Raw genomic sequence first — 21,536 nt, 5'->3', positions numbered from 1 at the left:
GGATTCGCGCTTATCGTCGACGGAATGTGCGTTACACTGAGGTCTGTACTCTGGAGCGGGATCAATTTGGAGGTGGAGGGTCCGTCATGGTCTGGGGCGGTGTGTCATAGCATCATCAGACTAAGCTTGTTGTCATTGCAGGCAATCGCAACGCTTTGCGGTACAGGGAAGACATCCTCCTCCCTCATGTGGTACCCTTCCTGCAGGCTCATCCTGACATGACCCTCCAGCATTACAATGACACCAGCCATATTGCTCGTTCTGTGCGTGATTTCCTGCAAGACAGGAATGTCAGTTCTGCCATGGCCAGCAAAGAGCCCGGATCTCAATCCCATTGAGCACGTCTGGGATCGGAGGGTGAGGGCTAGGGCCATTCCCCCCCCCAGAAATGTCTGGGAACGTGCAGGTGCCTTGGTGGAAGAGTGGGGCAACATCTCACAGCAAGAACTGGCAAATCTGGTGCAGGCCATGAGGAGATGCACTGCAGTACTTAATGCAGCTGGTGGCCACACCAGATACTGACTGTTACTTTTGATTTTGACCCCCCTTTGTTCAGGGACATATTATTCAATTTCTGTTAGTTGTTGAATCTTATGTTCATACAAATATTTACACATGTTAAGTTTCTTGAAAATAAGCGCAGTTGACAGTGAGAGGACATTTTTCTTTTTTTGCTGAGTTTATAAGCTGTATAATAAGGCTGTGTGGTGATGTAATGGTTCTCATTAGAGCCTCCATTAAGTACTCTCCCTGTCTTTGTGGTGTACAGGAGATTAAAGACACGGTGGATGGCCAGAGGATCCTGGAGAAGAAAGGTAGTTCAGCAGTAAGTGGAACACTCTCTCTCTCTCTCGCTGCCTCTCTCTCTCTCGCTGCCTCTCTCTCTCTCGCTGCCTCTCTCTCTCTCTCTCGCTGCCTCTCTCTCTCTCTCTCGCTGCCTCTCTCTCTCTCTCTCGCTGCCTCTCTCTCTCTCTCTCTCGCTGCCTCTCTCTTTCTCTGTCTTTCTCTGTCTCGCTCTCTCTCTCTCGCTGCCCCTCTCTCTCTCTCTCTCTCTCTCTCTCTCTCTCTCAACTCTCTCTCATTGCCTCTCTCTCCTCGCTGCCTCTCTCTCCTCGCTGCCTCTCTCTCCTCGCTGCCTCTCTCTCCTCGCTGCCTCTCTCTCTCTCACGCAGCTGCACCCACTCTTCTCTTGAAAAATAGAATTGGGGCAGCCTTTTCGATATATACGTTTTTTTAAATGTTTCTTTAAATTTACTAGGCAAGTCAGTTTTTCCTATTTACAATGACGGCCTACCCCAGCCAAACCCTCCCCTAACCCGGACGACGCTGAGCAAATTGTGTGCCCTCCTATGGGACTCACAATCACGGCCGGTTGTGATACAGCCCAGGATCGAACCTGGGTCTGTAGTGACGCCTCCAGCACTGCGATTGCAGTGCCTTAGACCGCTGCGCCACTCAGGATCCCTTTGTAACCACTTATCAGATGCCTGCCTGCCTTGATAAGTCTTTTCTGCAGATAATTGCAAGCTTGCCTGAGGCGTAGGGGTCGTAAGGCATAGGTTGTAAGAGCTTTCTGTAGCTCCTTTTTCCAGCCACAATCTAAATAGTTTTTAGGGTAGGATGGTTCATCTTATTTGATTTCTTTGTCTTAATCAGATGCCTGTCTTAGATGACCTTTGCCTCTCCCTGAGTCGTATGCTGTTGTCTATGCATAGAGAAAAAAAAACATGCTGCAGTGTTTTTCAAATGAAGTAGTGTACTCTCCTCTCATGGGCTTTGTAATGTTATTTGTAGCTGAAAGACTTGAAGAGGCAGCTACAGCTGGAGAGGAAGAGAGCTGATAAACTCCAGGAGCGGCTCCAGGAGATCCTCACCAACACTAAGACCAGGACAGGTGAGAGGAGACGACTTGCTTGACCTACACACATTTCATGTCGTCAGGCAAAAGTCTATATATACCACTATATGATGTTATGCAATGCCATCAGAAAGTATTCAAACCCCTTGACTTTCTCTAAATGTTGTTGTTGTGTTACAGCCTGAATAAAACACACAATTATTTTTTGGGGTCACTGACCTACACACAATAATACCCCATGATGTCAAAATGGAATGATGTTTTTTGACATTTTTACAAATTAATAAGAAATTAAAAGCTAAAATCTCTTGAGTCACTAAATATTCAACCCCTTTGTTATGGCCAGACTAAATAATTTCTGGGGTAAAAATGTGCTTAACAAGTCACTTAAGTTGCATAGTGTTTAACATGATTTTTGAATGACTACCTCCTCTGATCCCTCAGTCGAGCAGTGAATTTCAAACACAGATTCAACCACAAAGACCAGAGTGGTTTTCCAATGCCTTGCAAAGAAGGCCACCTATTTGTAGATGGGTAAAAATAAAAAAGCAGACATTGAATATCCCTTTGAGCATGGTGAAGTTATTAATTACACTTTGGATGGTGTATCATCCAAAGTCACTACACCCAGTCACTAAAAAGATACAGGCGTCCTTCCTAACTCAGTTGCCGGAGAGGAAGGAAACTGCTTAGGGATTTCACAATGAGGCCAATGGTGACTTTTTAAAACAGTTACAGAGTTTAATGGCAGTGATAGGAGAAAACTGAGGATGGATCAACAGCGTTGTAGTTACTCCACAATACTAACCTAAATGACAGAGTGAAAAGAAGGAAGCCTGTACATCCTGTTTGTGTCAGGGCACTAAAGTAATACTCCAAACCATGTGGCAAAACAATGAACAATTTGTCCTGAATACAAAGTGTTATGTTAATGTTACGCATTTCAACACATTACTGAGTGCTACTCTCCATATTTTAAAGCATAGTGGTGGCTGCATCATGTTATGGTTATGCTTGTAATCGTTCTTAAGTCTACGCTGTTGTGGGGGTTCTGAGCTGATATATGGAATTGTTTTAAGATGGTTATACTATGGATCATTTAGCTATTGGATTTAGGAGCCCTTTAGCTATACATTTTTTTTATAAAAAATTATTTGATAAAATATTACATTTTGCCTTTACTACTATATCCCATAGAAAAACATTCAATAACACATTCATAAATGGTGAAAAACTAAATCACAAGAAACAAGGTTTTGAGGTTTGTCATATATCTAGGAGAAAATAGATAGCTCGGGAATTGTGTGTTTTATATTTTTATATATATATATATGCACACACACACACACACACACACACACACACACACACACACACACACACACACACACACACACACACAGTTGAAGTGGGAAGTTTACATTACACTTAGGTTGGAGTCATTAAAACTAGTTTTTCAACCACTCCACAAATTTCTTGTTAACAAACTATAGTTTTGGCAAGTCAGTTAGGACATCTACTTTGTAAATGACACAAGTCATTTTTCCAACAATTGTTCACAGTCAGATTATTTCACTTATAATGCACCGTATCACAATTCCAGTGGGTCAGAAGTTTACATACACTAAGTTGACTGTGCCTTTAAACAGCTTGGAAAATTCCAGAAAATGATGCCATGGCTTTAGAAGCTTCTGATAGGCTTATTGACATCATTTGAGTCAATTGGATGTGGATGTATTTCAAGGCCTACCTTCAAACTCAGTGCCTCTTTGCTTGACATCATGGGAAAATCAAAAGAAATCAGCCAAGACCTCAGAAAAAAATTGTAACCTCCAAGTCTGGTTCATCCTTGGGAGCAATTTCCAAGCGCCTGAAGGTACCACGTCCATCTGTACGAACAACAGTTCGCAAGTATAAACACCATGGGACCACTCAGCCATCATACTGCTCAGGAAGGAGACGCGTTCTGTCTCCTAGAGATTAACGTACTTTGGTGCGAAAAGTGCAAATCAATCCCAGATCAACAGCAAAGGACCTTGTGCAGACTTCAACTGATATATATATATATATACACACACACACACACACACACACACACACAGTGGGGGGAAAAAAGTATTTGATCCCCTGCTGATTTTGTACGTTTGCCCACTGACAAAGAAAGGATCAGTCTATAATTTTAATGGTAGGTTTATTTGAACAGTGAGAGACAGAATAACAACAAAAAATATCCAGAAAAACGCACGTCAAAAATTGTATAAATTGATTTGCATTTTAATGAGGGAAATAAGTATTTGACCCCCTTTCAATCAGAAAGATTTCTGGCTCCCAGGTGTCTTTTTATACAGGTAACGAGCTGAGATTAGGAGCACACTCTTAAAGGGAGTGCTCCTAACCGCAGCTTGTTACCTGTAAAAAAGACATCGGTCCACAGAAGCAATCAATCAATCAGATTCCAAACTCTCCACCATGGCCAAGACCAAGGAGCATCTCAAGGATGTCAGGGACAAGATTGTAGACCTACACAAGGCTGGAATGGGCTACAAGACCATCGCCAAGCAGCTTGGTGAGAACGTGACATTTGGTGCGATTATTCGCAAATGGAAGAAACACAAAAGAACTGTCAAACTCCCTCGGCCTGGGGCTCCATGCAAGATCTCACCTCGTGGAGTTGCAATGATCATGAGAACAGTGAGGAATCAGCCCAGAACTACACGGGAGGATCTTGTCAATGATCTCAAGGCATCTGGGACCATAGTCACCAAGAAAACAATTGGTAACACACTACGCCGTGAAGGACTGAAATCCTGCAGTGCCCGCAAGGTCCCCCTGCTCAAGAATACATATACAGGCCCGTCTGAAGTCTGCCAATGAACATATGAATGACTCGGAGGACAACTGGGTGAAAGTGTTGTGGTCAGATGAGACCAAAATGGAGCTCTTTGACATCAACTCAACTCGCTGTGTTTGGAGGAGGAGGAATGCTGCCTATGACCCCAAGAACACCATCTCCACCGTCAAACATGTAGGTGGAAACATTATGCTTTGGGGGTGTTTTTCTGCTAAGGGGACAGGACAACTTCACCGCCTCAAAGCGGGGCCATGTACCGTCAAATCTTGGCTGAGAACCTCCTTCCCTCAGCCGGGGCACTGAAAATGTGTTGTGGATGGGTATTCCAGCATGACAATGACCCAAAACACACGGCCAAGGCAACGAAGGAGTGGCTCAAGAAGAAGCACATTAAGGTCCTGGAGTGGCCTAGCCAGTCTCCAGACCTTAATCCCATAGAAAATCTGTGGAGGGAGCTGAAGGTTCGAGTTGCCAAACGTCAGCCTCGAAACCTTAATGACTTGGAGTATCTGCAAAGAGGAGTGGGACAAAATCCCTCCTGAGATGTGTGCAAACCTGGTGGCCAACTACAAGAAACGTCTGACCTCTGATTGCCAGCAAGGGTTTTGCCACCAAGTACTTTTGCAGAGGGGTCAAATACTTATTTTCCTCATTAAAATGCAAATCATTTTATAACATTTTTGACATGTGTTTTTCTGGATTTTTTTGTTGTTATTCTGTCTCACTGTTCAAATAAACCTATTAAAATTATAGACTGATCATTTCTTTGTAAGTGGGCAAACGTACAAAATCAGCAGGGGATCAAATATATATAAAAAAGTATGTATGTATATATATGTATGTATATATATATATTTATATATATTAATTACACTGCTCAAAAAAATAAAGGCAACACTTAAACAACACAATGTAACTCCAAGTCAATCACACTTCTGTGAAATCAAACTGTCCACTTAGGAAGCAACACTGATTGACAATAAATTTCACATGCTGTTGTGCAAATGGAATAGACAAGTGGAAATTATAGGCAATTAGCAAGACACCCCCAATAAAGGAGTGGTTCTGCAGGTGGTGACTACAGACCACTTCTTAGTTCCTATGCTTCCTGGTTGATGTTTTGGTCACTTTTGAATGCTGGCGGTGCTTTCACTCTAGTGGTAGCATGAGACGGAGTCTACAACCCACACAAGTGGCTCAGGTAGTGCAGCTCATCCAGGATGGCACATCAATGCGAGCTGTGGCAAGAAGGTTTGCTGTGTCTGTCAGCGTAGTGTCCAGGGCATGGAGGCGCTACCAGGAGACAGGCCTGTACATCAGGAGACGTGGAGGAGGCCAACAACCCAGCAGCAGGACCGCTACCTCCGCCTTTTTGCAAGGAGTAGTAGGAGAAGCACTGCCAGAGCCCTGCAAAATGACCTCCAGCAGGCCACAAATGTGCATGTGTCTGCTCAAACGGTCAGAAACAGACTCCATGAGGGTGGTATGAGGGCCCGACGTCCACAGGTGGGGGTTGTGCTTACAGCCCAATACCGTGCAGGACGTTTGGCATTTGCCAGAGAACACCAAGATTGGCAAATTCGCCACTGGCGCCCTGTGCTCTTCACAGATGAAGCAGGTTCACACTGAGCACATGTGACAGACGTGACAGAGTCTGGAGACGCCGTGGAGAACGTTCTGCTGCCTTCAAACATCCTCCAGCATGACCGGTTTGGCGGTGGGTGCATGACCGGTTTGGTGTGGGGTGGCATTTCTTTGGGGGGCCGCACAGTCCTCCATGTGCTCGCCAGAGGTAGCCTGACTGCCATTAGGTACAGAGATGAGATCCTCAGACCCCTTGTGAGACCATATGCTGGTGCGGTTGGCCCTGGGTTCCTCCTAATGCAAGACAATGCTAGACCTCATGTGGCTGGAGTGTGTCAGCAGTTCCTGCAAGAGGAAGGCATTGATGCTATGGACTGGCCCGCCCGTTCCCCAGACCTGAATCCAATTGAGCACATCTGGGACATCATGTCTCGCTCCATCCACCAACGCCACGTTGCACCACAGACTGTCCAGGAGTTGGCGGATGCTTTAGTCCAGGTTTGGGAGGAGATCCCGCAGGAGACCATCCACCACCTCATCAGGAGAATGCCCAGGCATGGTAGGGAGGTCATACAGGCACGTGGTCGCCACACACACTACTCAGCCTCATTTTGACTTGTTTTAAGGACATTACATCAAAGTTGGATCAGCCTGTAGTGTGGTTTTCCACTTTAATTTTGAGTGTGACTCCAAATCCAGACCTCCATGGGTTGATAAATTGGATTTCCATTGATTATTTTTGTGTGATTTTGTTATCAGCACATTCAACTATGTAAAGAAAAAGGTATTTAATAAGATTATTTCATTCATTCAGATCTAGGATGTGTTATTTTAGTGTTCCCTTTATTTTTTTGAGCAGTGTATATATATATATATATATACACACACACACACTACCAGGCAAAGGTTTGGACACACCGACTCATTCAAGTGTTTTTCTTTATTTTTACTATGTTCTACATTGTGGAATAATAGTGAAGACATCAAAACTTTGAAATAACACATTTGGAATCATGTAGTAACCAAAAAAGTGTTAAACAAATCAAAATATATTTTATATTTGAGATTCTTTGAAGTAGCCACCCTTTGCCTTGAGGACCGCTCTCTTGGCATCCTCTCAACCAACGTCACCTGGAATACTTTTCCAACAGCTTTGAAGGAGTTACGACATATGCTGAGCACTTGTTGGCTGCGGTCCAACTCATCCCAAATCATCTCAATTGGGTTGTCAGGTGATTGTGCAGGCCAGGTTATCTGATGCAGCACTCCATCACTCTCCTTGGTCAAATAGCCCTTACTCAGCCTGGAGGTGTGTTGGGTCATTGTCCTGTTGAAAAACAAATGATAGTCCCGCTAAGTGATAACAAGATGGGATGGCATGTCACTGCAGAATGCTGTGGTAGCGATGCTGGTTAAGTCTGCCTTGAATTCTAAATAAATTAGTGTCACCAGCAAAGCACCATCACACCTCTTCCATGCTTCACGGTGGGAACCACAAATGTGGAGATCATCCGTTCACCATACTCTGCGTCTCACAAAGACACAGCGGTTGGAACCAAAAATCTCAAATTTGGACTCTTCAGACCAAAGGACAGATTTCCACTGATTCACACTCTCTTCTGAACAGTTGATGTTGAGATGTTTGTTACTTGAACTCTGTGAAGCATTTATTTGGGTTGCAATTTCTGAGGCTGGTAACTCTAATGAACTTCTGCAGCAGAGGTAACTCTGTATCTTCCTTTGCTGTGGCGGTCCTCATGAGAGCCAGTTTCATCATAGCACTTGATGGTTTTTGCAACAACGCTTGAAGAAACTGGGACATTTCTTGACATTTTCCTGATTGACTGACCTTCACATCTTAAAGTAAGGATGGACTGTAATTTCTCTTTGCTTATTTGAGCTGTTCTTGTCATAATATGGACTTGGTCTTTTACCAGGTAGGGCTATTTTCTGTATACCAACCGCTTCCTTGTCACAACACAACTGATTGGCTCAAACGCATTAAGAAGGAAATAAATTCCACAAAAGAACTTTCAACAAGGCAGACCTGTTTAATTGAAATGCATTTCTGCTGACTACCTCGTGAAGCTGGTTGAGAGAATGCCAAGCGTGTGCAAAGCTGTCATCAAGGCAAAGGGTGGCTACTTTGAAGAATCTAAGCAAATTAAAATACATTTCATATTTTAACACTTTTTTGGTTACCACATGATTCCATATCTGTTATTTCATAGTAATGTCTTCGCTATTGTTCTACAATGTAGAAAATAGTAAAAGTAAAAATCTGTGAATGAGTAGGTGGGACCAAACTTTTGACCTTTACTGTATATGACAAATGTTTACATATATTTATGTCTCAGATATAGGACAGACACCTCAGAATAAACTTCCTTTAGATTTGTTTCTGTTTTATGTAGTGAATCTGTTATTCAGTGCCCCTGGCTTAGACAGGGTTTAGACTCTTATTGGTTATAGAGTTTCCCAGAAATGTTGCTGCTACAATGTACTGACTCAGGCTTGTGAATACTTATGTAAATGCGATATTTCCATTTTCAATAAATGTGAAATTTGAAACATTTCTAAAAACACGTTTCCACATTGTCATTATGGGGTATTGTGTGTAAATGGATGACAAAATATACATCTAATCCATTTTGAATTCAGGCTGTAACACAAGAATGTATATTAAGTCAAGGGGTGGGAATACTTTCTGAAGGCACTTTAGCTACATGTTCTATGTGATATAAGCGTTGGTGTTTTGGGGGGGGGGTTGACTGGGTTTTGAAGGACATCCTTTCATGCCCTGAACTGTGACGCAGCGTATGTTACATCATCACAGACATGAAACATTTAGTGCAGGGAAGTGAGTCTGCAGAGATGACAACCTCAATGTCCGCAGTGTGGTTTGCTACAGGCAGGGAATAATGAGGTAAAGAGGTGCATTGTACACCAATATCCTACAGCATCTTTAACTGAGCGTGTGAATTGTTCGAGACATTGAAGAAGTAAAATATGTTTAGGAATGGTAATGGCTTGGAACCAGTGGTGTTATTGTCCCTTAGCATCTAGAGACAATTGTATTTCTAAATATGTGGGTGAGCAGCTGATTGTTGAACGTGATATTGATATGTAGAGCTAGTGAGGATGAAATATTTACTTGCCAACTAGCAAGTGGTTTATGCCACACCCTCTCCATTAACATGATATCACCTTCTGAATGTAGCTGTTGTTTTTACAAAGCAAGAGAACACGTGGCACCCAAAGATTATAACAGAAAAACAACCAGCAGTACCTGTATTTTTCTCAGTAAAGTGTGGTATATTAAACCCTTTCAACCCCACTTCACCCCCCACCTCACCCCAAACACACTGTCGACCAGATTGAGATATCTTAATATTTTATGTTGCGCCCCCTCTTAAAATGTGCCACAGAGCAATGCATACTCTTACTTCCTCTCCGTAGGTTGTTGGTGATGCCAGGGCAATCCTCTTTTGGGCCATGTATAATTTACTTGGTGGTCTTAAATGTTTAATGGTTTCTCTACAGAAAGTTGAGAATCAGACATTTTAAAGTAGGGAAAGTTATCTTTGTCCAGAAGGGTACTGTACCCTACACCAGTCCAGAAGGGTACTGTACCCTACACCAGTCCAGAAGGGTCTTAAGTTAGTAGATGCCTACATACAGTTGAAGTCGGAAGTTTACATACACCTTTGCCAAATATATTTAAACTCCGTTTTTCACAATTCCTGACATTTAATCCTAGTAAAGATTCCTTGTCCTTATTAGGTCAGTTAGAATCACCACTTTGGTTTAAGAATGTGAAATGTCAGAATAATAGTAGAGAGAATGATTGCTTTATTTCAGCTTTTATTTTTTTGATCACATTCTCAGTGGGTCAGACGTTTACATACACTCAATTAGTATTTGGTAGCATTGCCTTTAAATTGTTTAACTTGGGTCAAACCTTTCAGGTAGCCTTCCACAAGCTTCCCACAATAAGTTGGGTAAATTTTGGCCCATTCCTCCTGACAGAGCTGGTGTAACTGAGTCAGGTTTGTAGGCATCCATGCTCACACACGCTTTTTCAGTTCTGCCCACACATTTTCTATAGGATTGAGGTCAGGGCTTTGTGATGGCCACTCCAATACCTTGATTTTGTTGTCCTTAAGCCATTTTGCCACAACTTTGGAAGTATGCTTGGGGTCATTGTCCATTTGGAAGACCCATTTGCAACCAAGCTTTAACTTCCTGACTGATGTCTTGAGATGTTTCTTCAATATATCCACATCATTTTCTTCCCTCCGCCATCTATTTTGTGAAGTTCACCAGTCCCTCCTGCAGCAAAGCACCCCCACAACATGATGCTGCCACCCCCGTGCTTCATGGTTGGGATGGTGTTCTTCGGCTTGCAAGCATCCCCCTTTTTCCTCCAAACATAACGATGGTCATTATGGCCAAACAGTTCTATTTCTGTTTCATCAGACCAGAGGGCATTTCTCCAAAAAGTATGATCTTTGTCCCCATGTGCAGTTTCAATCCATAGTGTAGCTTTTTATGGCTGTTTTGGAGCAGTGGCTTCTTCCTTGCTGAGCGGCCTTTCAAGTTATGTCGATATAGGACTCGTTTTACTGTGGATATAGATACTTTTGTACCTGTTTCCTCCAGCATCTTCACAAGGTCCTTTGCTGTTGTTCTGGGATTGATTTGCACTTTTCGCACCAAAGTACGTTCATCTCTAGGAGACAGAACGCATCTCCTTCCTGAGCGGTATGACGGCTGCATGGTCCCATGGTGTTTATACTTGCGTACTATTGTTTGTACAGATGAACGTGGTACCTTCAGGTGTTTGGAAACTGCTCCCAAGGATGAACCAGACTTGTGGAGGTCTACCATTTTTTTCTGAGGTCTTGGCTGATTTCTTTTGATTTTCCCATGATGTCAAGCAAAGAGGCACAGAGTTTGAAGGTAGGCCTTGAAATACATCCACAGGTACACCTCCAATTGACTCAAATGATGTCAATTAGCCTATCAGAAGCTTCTAAAGCCATGACATCATTTTCTGGAATTTTCCAATCTGTTTAAAGGCACAGTCAACTTAGTGTATGTAAACTTCTGACCCACTGGAATTGTGATACGGTGAATTATAAGTGAAATAATCTGTCTGTAAATAATTGTTGGAAAAATGACTTGTGTCATGTACAAAGTAGATGTCCTAACTGACTTGCCAAAACTATAGTTTATTAACAAGAAATTTGTGGAGTTGTTGAAAAACACTTAGGCTGGAGTAATCAAAACTCTTATGTAAACTTCCGACTTCAACTGTATATACGCCTGCCAAGAAGTTCTTCCCACAGCAGCCATTAGTTTTCTATGGGAAATCCATAAGTACCCACGGACTGAGACTTCCCTCTATGCATAATGCACTGGGTCCTAACTTAATTACTGTGTTTGTTTCCTTATCCAAGCCACGTAATGGATGTTGGTGGTAGACTATGTTCTGTAGTTACAGTTGGGAGGACAGTAATGCAGCTTATGAAAACCAGCCATACGTAAGTGCGTTGAAATGGTCAGCAGTGTGCCCTTGCTTTGATATGTCCTGAAAGGGAATATTAACCACGTCAAAAAATGTCAAAAGGTGTTTGATGATTGAACACTAACTACTTTTTTCACCACTTAGAAATAATTACTTCAGCTGTAATTCCTCAGTAAGACTCCCACATTGAGAGAGTGTTTGTGTGTGTTTCCAGGCCTGGAGGAGCTGGTGTTGTCAGAGATCAGCTCTCCTAGTCCTAAGCAGCAGAGGGGAGATAGCAGCAGTGTCTCGTCCTTCAGCTACGGGGAGATCATGAAGGAGGGAGCCACATCACAGAGCATCAACAAGGTACTGTAGACTACACCAGTCAGCACAGAGCACCAACAAGGTACTGTAGACTACACCAGTCAGCACAGAACACCAACAAGGTACTGTAGACTACACCAGTCAGCACAGATCACCAACAAGGTACTGTAGACTACACCAGTCAGCACAGAGCACCAACAAGGTACTGTAGACTACACCAGTCAGCACAGAGCACCAACAAAGTACACTACACTAGTCAGCTAGAGACAGGAAACCAAGTCTGCACACGAGTCCACAGAACTGGCCAAGGCACATGCATTGTAGTTCGTGAAAGCAATGGTACGCAGAGTGTTGACGAGATTGATGTTTGACAGTAAAGAGTACAAATGAGGTGGAAAAGAGTTATGAAACTGCATAATCCACCCATAGAATTATGAGAAATGTTTTGATGTAAGGAACCACCAAGACAACCAATGATGATGTCTGCAGCAACACAGTACCTCTTATATTGCATTGGTAGCTGCACAGAGTACAAACAGTACATACTGAGGCAGAGATGAGAGGCTGAACTTTCAGCAACCACGGTCATGACAGGCAGCTCAACAGGGAGCTCACATGCATTTCATGTTTATGTGCTCCTCTGCTATTAATAGCTTTAAAAAAACAGTGGATACTATAATTAGAATCCTTTTGAATAAATACATGTCTTGTAATGTTTCTCTGCCAGGGATGTGGATTGTTAAGGAAAGGGAAAGACAGAGAAAAATAAATCTCTAAACCATACAATTCAGAATCCTCCAATTGTTTCCACTGAACAGATCAAATACGTATTCCAGTTCTGTGTGTATAATACAGAGATAAGCTTGTTCCACCCCTGGTAAGGGGTGTAGAGAGAGAAGTGTAGTAAACGGATTGCACAAAATAGCTTCTCGCTCTGTCTGACTCTGTCTCTAAGTTAATGTAGGGAAGGTGTAACAGTGCTCTCTGGTCCCGTGTGTCCCCAGTCCGCCAGCGGCAGCCCCCAGTCCCAGCGGCCTGCTGACCTGTCTGATGATGAGGTTGGGGAGCTGTTCCAGAGGCTGGCTGAGGTGCAGCAGGAGAAGTGGATGTTGGAGGAGAAGGTAGAATCTCTATGCTATTCATACTTAATTATAATATAATACTAGTGTATACATAAGCAGTAAGGCTCGAGAAGGTGTGGTATATGGCCAATATACCACGGCTAAGGGCTGTCCTTAGGCACGACGCCAAGCTGAGTTCCTGGATAACGCACTTAGCTGTGGTATATTGGCCATATATCACAAACCCCTGAAGTGCTTTATTGCTATTATAAACCGGTTACCAATGTAGTTGGAGCAGTAAAAATACTTTTAATGTTAGGTTTATTTGAACAGTGAGACAGAATAACAACAAAAAATCCTGAAAAACACATGTCAATAATGTTATAAATTGATTTGCATTTTAATGAGGGAAATAAGTATTTGAGCCCCTCTCAATCAGAACGATTTCTGGCTCCCATGTGTCTTTTATACAGGTAACGAGCTGAGATTAGGAGCACACTCTTAAAGGGAGTGCTCCTAATCTCAGCCTGTTACCTGTATTAAAGACACCTGTCCACAGAAGCAATCAATCAATCAGATTCCAAACTCTCCACCATGGCCAAGACCAAAGAGCTCTCCAAGGATGTCGGGGACAAGATTGTAGACCTACACAAGGCTGGAGAACAAAAGAACTGTCAATCTCTCTCGGCCTGGGGCTCCATGCAAGATCTCACCTCGTGGAGTTGCAATGATCATGAGAACGATGAGGAATCAGCCCAGAACTACACGGGAGGATCTTGTCAATGATCTCAAGGCAGCTGGGACCGTAGTCACCAAAAAAACTATTGGTAACACACTATGCAGTGAAGGACTGAAATCCTGCTGCGCCCGCAAGGTCCCCCTGCTCAAGAAAGCACATATACATGCCCGTCTGAAGTTTGCCAATGAACATCTGAATGATTCAGAGGACAACTGGGTGAAAGTGTTGTGGTCAGATGAGACCAAAATGGAGCTCTTTGGCATCAACTCAACTCGCCGTGTTTGGAGGAGGAGGAATGCTGCCTATGACCCCAAGAACACCATCCCCACCGTCAAACATGGAGGTGGAAACATTATGCTTTGGGGGTGTTTTTCTGCTAAGGGGACAGGACAACTTCACCGCATCAAAGAGACGATGGACGGGGCCATGTACCGTCAAATCTTGGGTGAGAACCTCCTTCCCTCAGCCAGGGCATTGAAAATGGGTCATGGATGGGTATTCCAGCATGACAATGACCCAAAACACACGGCCAAGGCAACAAAGGAGTGGCTCAAGAAGAAGCACATTAAGGTCCTGGAGTGGCCTAGTCAGTCTCCAGACCTTAATCCCACAGAAAATCTGTGGAGGGAGCTGAAGGTTCGAGTTGCCAAACGTCAACCTCGAAACCTTAATGACTTGGAGAGGATCTGCACAGAGGAGTGGGACAAAATCCCTTCTGATATATGTGCAAACCTGGTGGCCAACTACAAGAAATGTCTGACCTCTGTGATCGCCAACAAGGGTTTTGCAACCCAGTATTAAGTCATGTTTTGCAGAGGGGTCAAATAATTATTTCGCTCATTAAAATGCAAATCATTTTATAACATTTTTGACATGCGTTTTTCTGGATTTTTTTGTTGTTATTCTGTCTCTCACTGTTCAAATAAACCTACCATTAAAATTATAGACTGATACATTTTTTTGTCAGTGGGCAAACGTACAAAATCAGCAGGGGATCAAATACTTTTTTCCCTCACTGTACCTAGGTGTCTGGTTAGACTGTAAAATCTCCTTCCAGACTCACATTAAGCATCCAATCCAAAATGTAATCTAGAATCTGCTTCCTATATCGCAACAAAGCATCCTTCACTCATGCTGCCAAACATACCCTCGTAAAACTGACCATCCTACCAATCCTCGACTTTGGCGATGTCATCTATAAAATAGCCTCCAACACTCTACTCAACAAACTAGATGCAGTCTATCACAGTGCCATCCGTCAGTCACCAAAGCCCCATACACTACCCACCATTGCGACCTGTACGCTCTCGTTGGTTGGCCCTCGCTTCATACTCGTCGCCAAACCCACTGGCTACAGGTTATCTACAAGTCTCTGCTAGGTAAAGCCCTGCCTTATCTCAGCTCACTGGTCACCATAGCAGCACCCACTCGTAGCACGCGCTCCAGCAGGTATATCTCACTGGTCACCCCCAAAGCCAATTCCTCCTTTGGTCGCCTTTCCTTCCAGTTCTCTGCTGCCAATGACTGGAACGAAGTGCAAAAATCTCTGAAGCTGGAGACTCATATCTCCCTCACTAGCTTTAAGCACCAGCTGTCAGAGCAGCTCACAGATCACTGCACGTGTACATAGCCCATCTGTAAACAGTCCATCTATCTACCTCATTCCCATACGGTATTTATTTATTTATCTTGCTTCTTTGCACCCCAGTATCTATACTTGCACATTCATCTTCTGCACATCCACCATTCCAGTATTTAATTGCTATATTGTAATTACTTCGCCACCATGGCCTATTTATTACCTTAACTCCCTTATCTTACCTCATTTGCACTCACTGTATATAGTTTTTTTTCTTCTTTTTTTTCTACTGTATTATTGACTGTATGTTTTGTTTATTCCATGTGTAACTCTGTGTTGTTGTATGTGTCAAATTGCTATGCGTTATCTTGGCCAGGTCGCAGTTGCAAATGAGAACTTGTTCTCAACTAGCCTACCTGGTCAAATAAAGGTGAAATAAATAAAATAAAAAATTAAACATGGCCAATATGATGTGGACACCCCTTTAAGTTTGTGGTTTTGGCTAATTCAGCCACACGCGACGGGTATAAAATTGGGCACACAGCCATGCAATCTCCATAGACAAACATTGGCAGTAGAATGGCCTTACTGAAGAGCTCAGTGGACTTTCAATGTGGCACAGTCATAGGTATGCCATCTTTCCAACAAGTCAGTTCATCCTATTTCTGCCCTGCTAGAGCTGCCCCAGTCAACTGTAAGTGCTGTTATTGTGAAGTGGAAATGTCTAGGAGCAACAACGGCTCAGCCCGAAGTGGTAGGCCACACAAGCTCACAGAACGGGACCGCAGAGTGCTGAAACGCATTCTCTGGAGTGTTAAATCACACTCACCATCTGGCAGTCCGACGGACGAATTTAGGTTTGGCGGATGCCAGGAGAACGCTACCTTGCTGAATGCATAGTGCCAAATGTACAGTTTGTGGAGGAGGAATAATGATCTGGGGCTGTTTTTCATGGTTCAGGCTAGGCTCCTTAGTTCCAGTGAAGGGAAATCTTAATGCTATATCATACAATGACATTCTAGACGATTCTGTACTTCCAACTTTTTGGCAACAGTTTGGGGTAGGCTCTTTCCTGTTTCAGCTTAACAAAGCCCCGGTACACAAAGTGAGGTCCATACAGAAATGGTTTGTCGAGATTGGTGTGTAAGAATTTGACTGTCCTGCACTAAGCCCTGACATCAACCCCATCGAACATCTTTGGGATGAATTGGAATGCCGACTGCGAGCCAGGCCTAATTGCGCTACATCAGTGCCCGACCTCACTAACGCTCTTGCTTAAAGTCCCTGCAGCAATGTTCCAACATCTAGTGGAAAGCCTTCCCAGAAGAGTGGAGGCTGTTAAGGCAGCGAAGGGAGGACCAACTCCATATTAATGGCCATGATTTTGGAATGAGATGACATGAAAGAAAGTTGTGGAATAAGGTTAATGTTCCTCTCTGCAGTCTGCGGCAGTGATGAATCTTTATTTTTGGACCACTAGAATTGATTTATTCCCCAATGAAATTGTGATACCATCTTTTACTGATGATTTTAAATCACTTTGAAATGCTCCTGAATATGTCTGTAGCTGCACTGAACAGGAACCTATTGCTGTTGCTTGTTTTTGTGCTTTGCTGTTTTCGTGCCTTGGCCTGGCTGTTATGCTGCCTGGGATGTTTTTCCCGAGATCATATTATATACTTATACTGGCTGCCTGCCTGCCTGCTCTGTGTGAGAGATGATTGATGGACTTGGTACATGCTGTTAGCTGTGACGGGTGCTTTGTATACAGTATGTATCTATTCCTGTGTTTCTGGTGCATCTAATATGTCTATCTACTGTGTTTGCAGGTGAAACACCTAGAGGTCAGCTGCTCCTCCATGGCTGATGACATCTGTAAGAAGAGTGCTATCATCGAGACCTATGTCATGGACAGCAGGATAGGTAACGTTCTGAGCTTGGGCGATATACCGTATATACTGTATACCGGGGTATTTGGAAATAGCCACAGGATGGTTTTTTCAATACTGTTATTTTTCAAGAAATGTTACTATTTGTAGCTACTTTAAGTACAGTGCATTTGGAAAGTATTCAGACCCCTTGACTTTTTCCACATTTTATTAGTCATATTCTAAAATGGATTAAAAAATAATAATAATTCACTCATCAATCTATACACTACCCCATAATGACAAAGCAGAAACCGTTTTTTAGAAATGTTTGTACATTTATAAAAACGCCTTTGGCAGCGATTACAGCTTTCAGTCTTCTTGGGTATGACGCTACAAGCTTAGCTTGGCACACCTGTATTTGAGGAGTTTCTCCAATTCTTCTCTGCAGATCCTCTCAGGTTCTGTCAGGTTGGATGGGGAGCGTCGCTGCACAGCTATTTTCAGGTCACTCCAGAGATGTTCGATTGGGTTCAAGTCCGGGCTCTGGCTGGGCCACTCAAGGACATTCAGAGACTTCTCCCAAAGCCACTCCTGCATTGTCTTGGCTGTGTGCTAAGGGTCATTGTCCTGTTGGAAGGTGAAACTTCACCCCAGTCTGAGGTCCTGAGCGCTTTGGAGCAGGTTTTCATCAATGACCTCTCTGTACTTCATCTTCATCATTCCCTTGATCCTGACTAGTCTCCCAGTCCCTGCCCCTAAAAAACATCCCCACAGCATGATGCTGCCACCACCATACTTCAGCATAGGGATGGTGCCAGGTTTCCTCCAGACGTGACGCTTGGTATTCAGGCTGAAGAGTTCAATCTTGGTTTCATCAGACCAGAGAATCTTGTTTCTCATGGTCAAAGAGTTCTACAAGCGGGTTGTCATGTGTCTTTTACTGAGGAGTGGCTTCTCTCTGGCCACTCTACCATAAAGGCCTGATTGGTGGAATGCTACACCGATGGTTGTCCTTCTGGAAGGTTCTCTCATCTCCACAGAGGAACTCTGGAGCTCTGTCAGAATGACCATCGGGTTCTTGGTCACCTCCCTGACCAAGGCCCTTCTCCCCAGATTACTCAGTTTGCCCGGGCGGCCAGCTCTAGGAAGAGTCTTTGTGGTTCCAAACTTCTTCCATTTAATAAGGATGGAGGCCACTGTGTTCTTGGGGACCTTCAATGCTGCAGACATTTTTTTAGTTCCCTTCCCCAGATCTGTGCCTCGACACATTCCTGTCTTGGCGCTATACAAACTATTCCTTCGACCTCATGACTTAGTTCTTGCTCTGACATGCGCTGTCAACTGTGGGACCTTTATATAGACAGGTGTGTGCCTTTCCAAATCATGTCTATTCGATGGAGTTGACCACAGGTGGACTACAGTCAAGTTGTAGAAACATCTCAAGGATGAGCAATGGAAACAGGATGCACGTGAGCTCAATTTCGAGTCTCATAGCAAATGGACTGAATACTGACATAAGGTATTTCTGTTTTAATATTTAATACATTTGCAAAAATATCTAAACCTGTTTTCGCTTTGTCATTATGGGGTATTGTGTGTTGGTTGATTTTTCTATTTATTTAATCTATTTTAAAATACGACTGTAACATAAGAAAATGTGGAAAAACTCAAGGGGTCTTAATACTTTCCGAATGAACTGTATGCCTACATATTTTGCTTAGTATTTTGTCTGTCGAATGGCAATGTACGTTTTAAAGCCAGTTAAGATTTGCTTTCATTTTGTCTGCTGAAATGTAGCCCAACTAGGAAGTTCAGAGTTTTCGCTGTTCGTGCAGTTTATTTTTTGAATCGTGAGTTTATGGTTATTACTGTTGAACCAAAAAACAGAGGGTGCTTAAAGATGAGAGTTGACTGTTGATTATTCCAGTACATCTTGCTTCATGTCTTGAGGGCAAAAGTAGAAATTGTTTCACCTAAAATAACCTATTCTCTAACTACTTGCATAAATAGACACTATCCTGCTCCTTCACAGTGGGGGATTTATTCAATTATATTATTACATTTGAACCTGATTCACTGTCTTGCTTTTATAATCCACTCTTAAATGTTTTTCCGTTCCTATTTATAATACCGTAAAACTTAAATTAATATCACGGAAGTTTATATGCTTAAATCACTGAACACAACAGGTGCTTTTTAGAGACAGGGTTCTATTTAAGCCAGGCTTCTATTTCCTTAATACACACAGCTTTTTCTCATTTGCATAGTTAATTGTTTAATTCCAACATTCCCTTCCAACAATTTCTTCATTTCCTGCACTTATGTGTTATCATTTACACACTGTCACGTTTACTTTGTCTTAGTATATATATATATTTTTAAGTAGAGTCAATGTCCTTGACAGAATAATTATTTTCCTTGACTGTGCTTTTTCGGCAGTTCTTAGAGGGCGATTGGTCAATTTCTAGGGGTCTGTACTCCCGAAGTTGATTGTTGTTATGATTGCCAGTTAGCTAGCAGTTCTCAGCTGTTAGCAGTTCTCAGCTGTTAGCGGTTCTCAGCTGTTAGCAGTTCTCAGCTGTTAGCAGTTTCTTACTGGTGATTTAAAATGGCATAATTCTTTTGTCATTACTGAATTATTTAATGTAACAAACAATTCATGGTAACTCATGTTAACTTCGTAAATAATTAATTTAGACGGGTCATTTATTTGGTGAAATGTTTGCCATTGCTTGGCTATTAAAAGGGACAGGCAGCTATTTGAGATTTGGCATTGAACATTTTACGGTAATTCGATTTTAAATTTGCCACTATTGGAGTGCTCAGATACACTTGAAACGGCTCTTTGTTCAAACTAATAAGCTGTGGGCTCTGCATAACATTTTTGTTGTTTTCTTTTAATAAGGTCAGGGTGGTTCGGCTGGCTGTGTTTTTGAGATTCCTCTGCACCCTGTTCTGCTGTTGTCCTCGACCAGATTAGCACAAGTTCCGTTCTAAGTATTATCCGTGCTAATTTAAAGTCCATGAGGCATTATGTAGAGTGGAGTGGTAAATGGAACACCATTACCATATAAAACTAGCGGAGTTTACAAGAAAAGCTATTCAGAATGAAATTAAAGCACTTTTTAGAATGATTAGCACAGTGAAACATAATAAAGTTATGCTAAGTATGCTAGCTGTGGTGTTGTTACTGGCTAGGTAGTAAAGACTGTTTCAGAAATTCAAATCGAAATGGCATTCGCAGATCCAAAATGTCAACCATAGTAACATTTCACGTTAAACTGATGTAGATGGGCTTTAAAACGTACCATAAGCTCAATAGAGACTGACCCAGTTTCACTACCTGGACTTGTCATCAGTGCTCAGACTTGGGTCTCTGTCTGAATGCCGTCCTTATTGTGAGCGTGCAGGCACTCAAGCTCAATGATATCATCAGGCTTTAGTTTCATGAAGGTCTGTAACATCGTGATAGGGCTGTGCTGCACTGCACTCAGAGGGCACACTCCAGGGCATGCGTTTAGGAAAGCACTAGCAAATAAACATTTGAAGTAGTTCACTCTCAAATAAAACTCTCGTTTCACCCTTGATGTTTTTTCTTGATCTTCATAATGGTCCTCCTGTTGGCGATGTTAAAGAGGATATTTTCATCATTACTGTTTTCTTTGTAGATGCTGTGCTGTAACTACTGCAATGATTGATTGAATTATTAAGACTTTTATATAGGCCAAGTCTTAGTTACATGATACTGAAAAGAGAGCTTGTTTGTTGAAATGTGTCTTAAGTTAATCATGGCGTAGAGAGTACAGATATGAGGTGAAAGATGCAAGGACAATGGCAAGATTTCTGAACCTAGCAATATGTTTACACTACACCATGTTCTAAAATGCTACAGTGTTTAAAGCTCATTTCACATTGACATTTATGCTTATAACTTTTGAATATTTAGCTCAAATCTTGGAAGTATTCAAATTCACTTGCATCCTTTCTGTGCTCTTCTTCTATAAGCCAGTTAAATGAATCTCAGAGAGAGGGAGAGAGAAAAGGAGATTGTACTGCTAGCAACGCGCATGACCCACCCACCTGAAGATCTGTCGATTTCCTTTGATGGAGGGGTGCAGAATCCTCTTGTCATTTAAATCTCGCTGGGTTGATTGCTT

General features: G+C 42.6%; 1 protein-coding gene across 4 annotated transcripts in view; it reads left to right on the top strand.

Annotated features, from left to right (window-relative positions):
• Positions 1–21,536, top strand: part of LOC106566491 (GRIP1-associated protein 1) — an 80,998-nt gene that overhangs the window by 25,636 nt on the left and 33,826 nt on the right. For all 4 annotated transcript variants that reach the window (XM_014134569.2, XM_045692969.1, XM_045692968.1 and 1 more), the window contains 5 exons: positions 770–826; positions 1,795–1,894; positions 12,038–12,171; positions 13,134–13,250; positions 17,338–17,431. In XM_014134569.2, the coding sequence (XP_013990044.2) occupies positions 770–826; positions 1,795–1,894; positions 12,038–12,171; positions 13,134–13,250; positions 17,338–17,431 (502 nt within the window). The remainder of the gene's footprint in view (positions 1–769; positions 827–1,794; positions 1,895–12,037; positions 12,172–13,133; positions 13,251–17,337; positions 17,432–21,536) is intronic.

The sequence above is a fragment of the Salmo salar genome, chromosome ssa13 (assembly GCF_905237065.1).
Source record: "Salmo salar chromosome ssa13, Ssal_v3.1, whole genome shotgun sequence".
Lineage (NCBI taxonomy): Eukaryota > Metazoa > Chordata > Actinopteri > Salmoniformes > Salmonidae > Salmo > Salmo salar.
The sequence above is the reverse complement of the archived record's forward strand: the minus strand, read 5'-3'. Positions and strand labels throughout refer to the sequence as shown.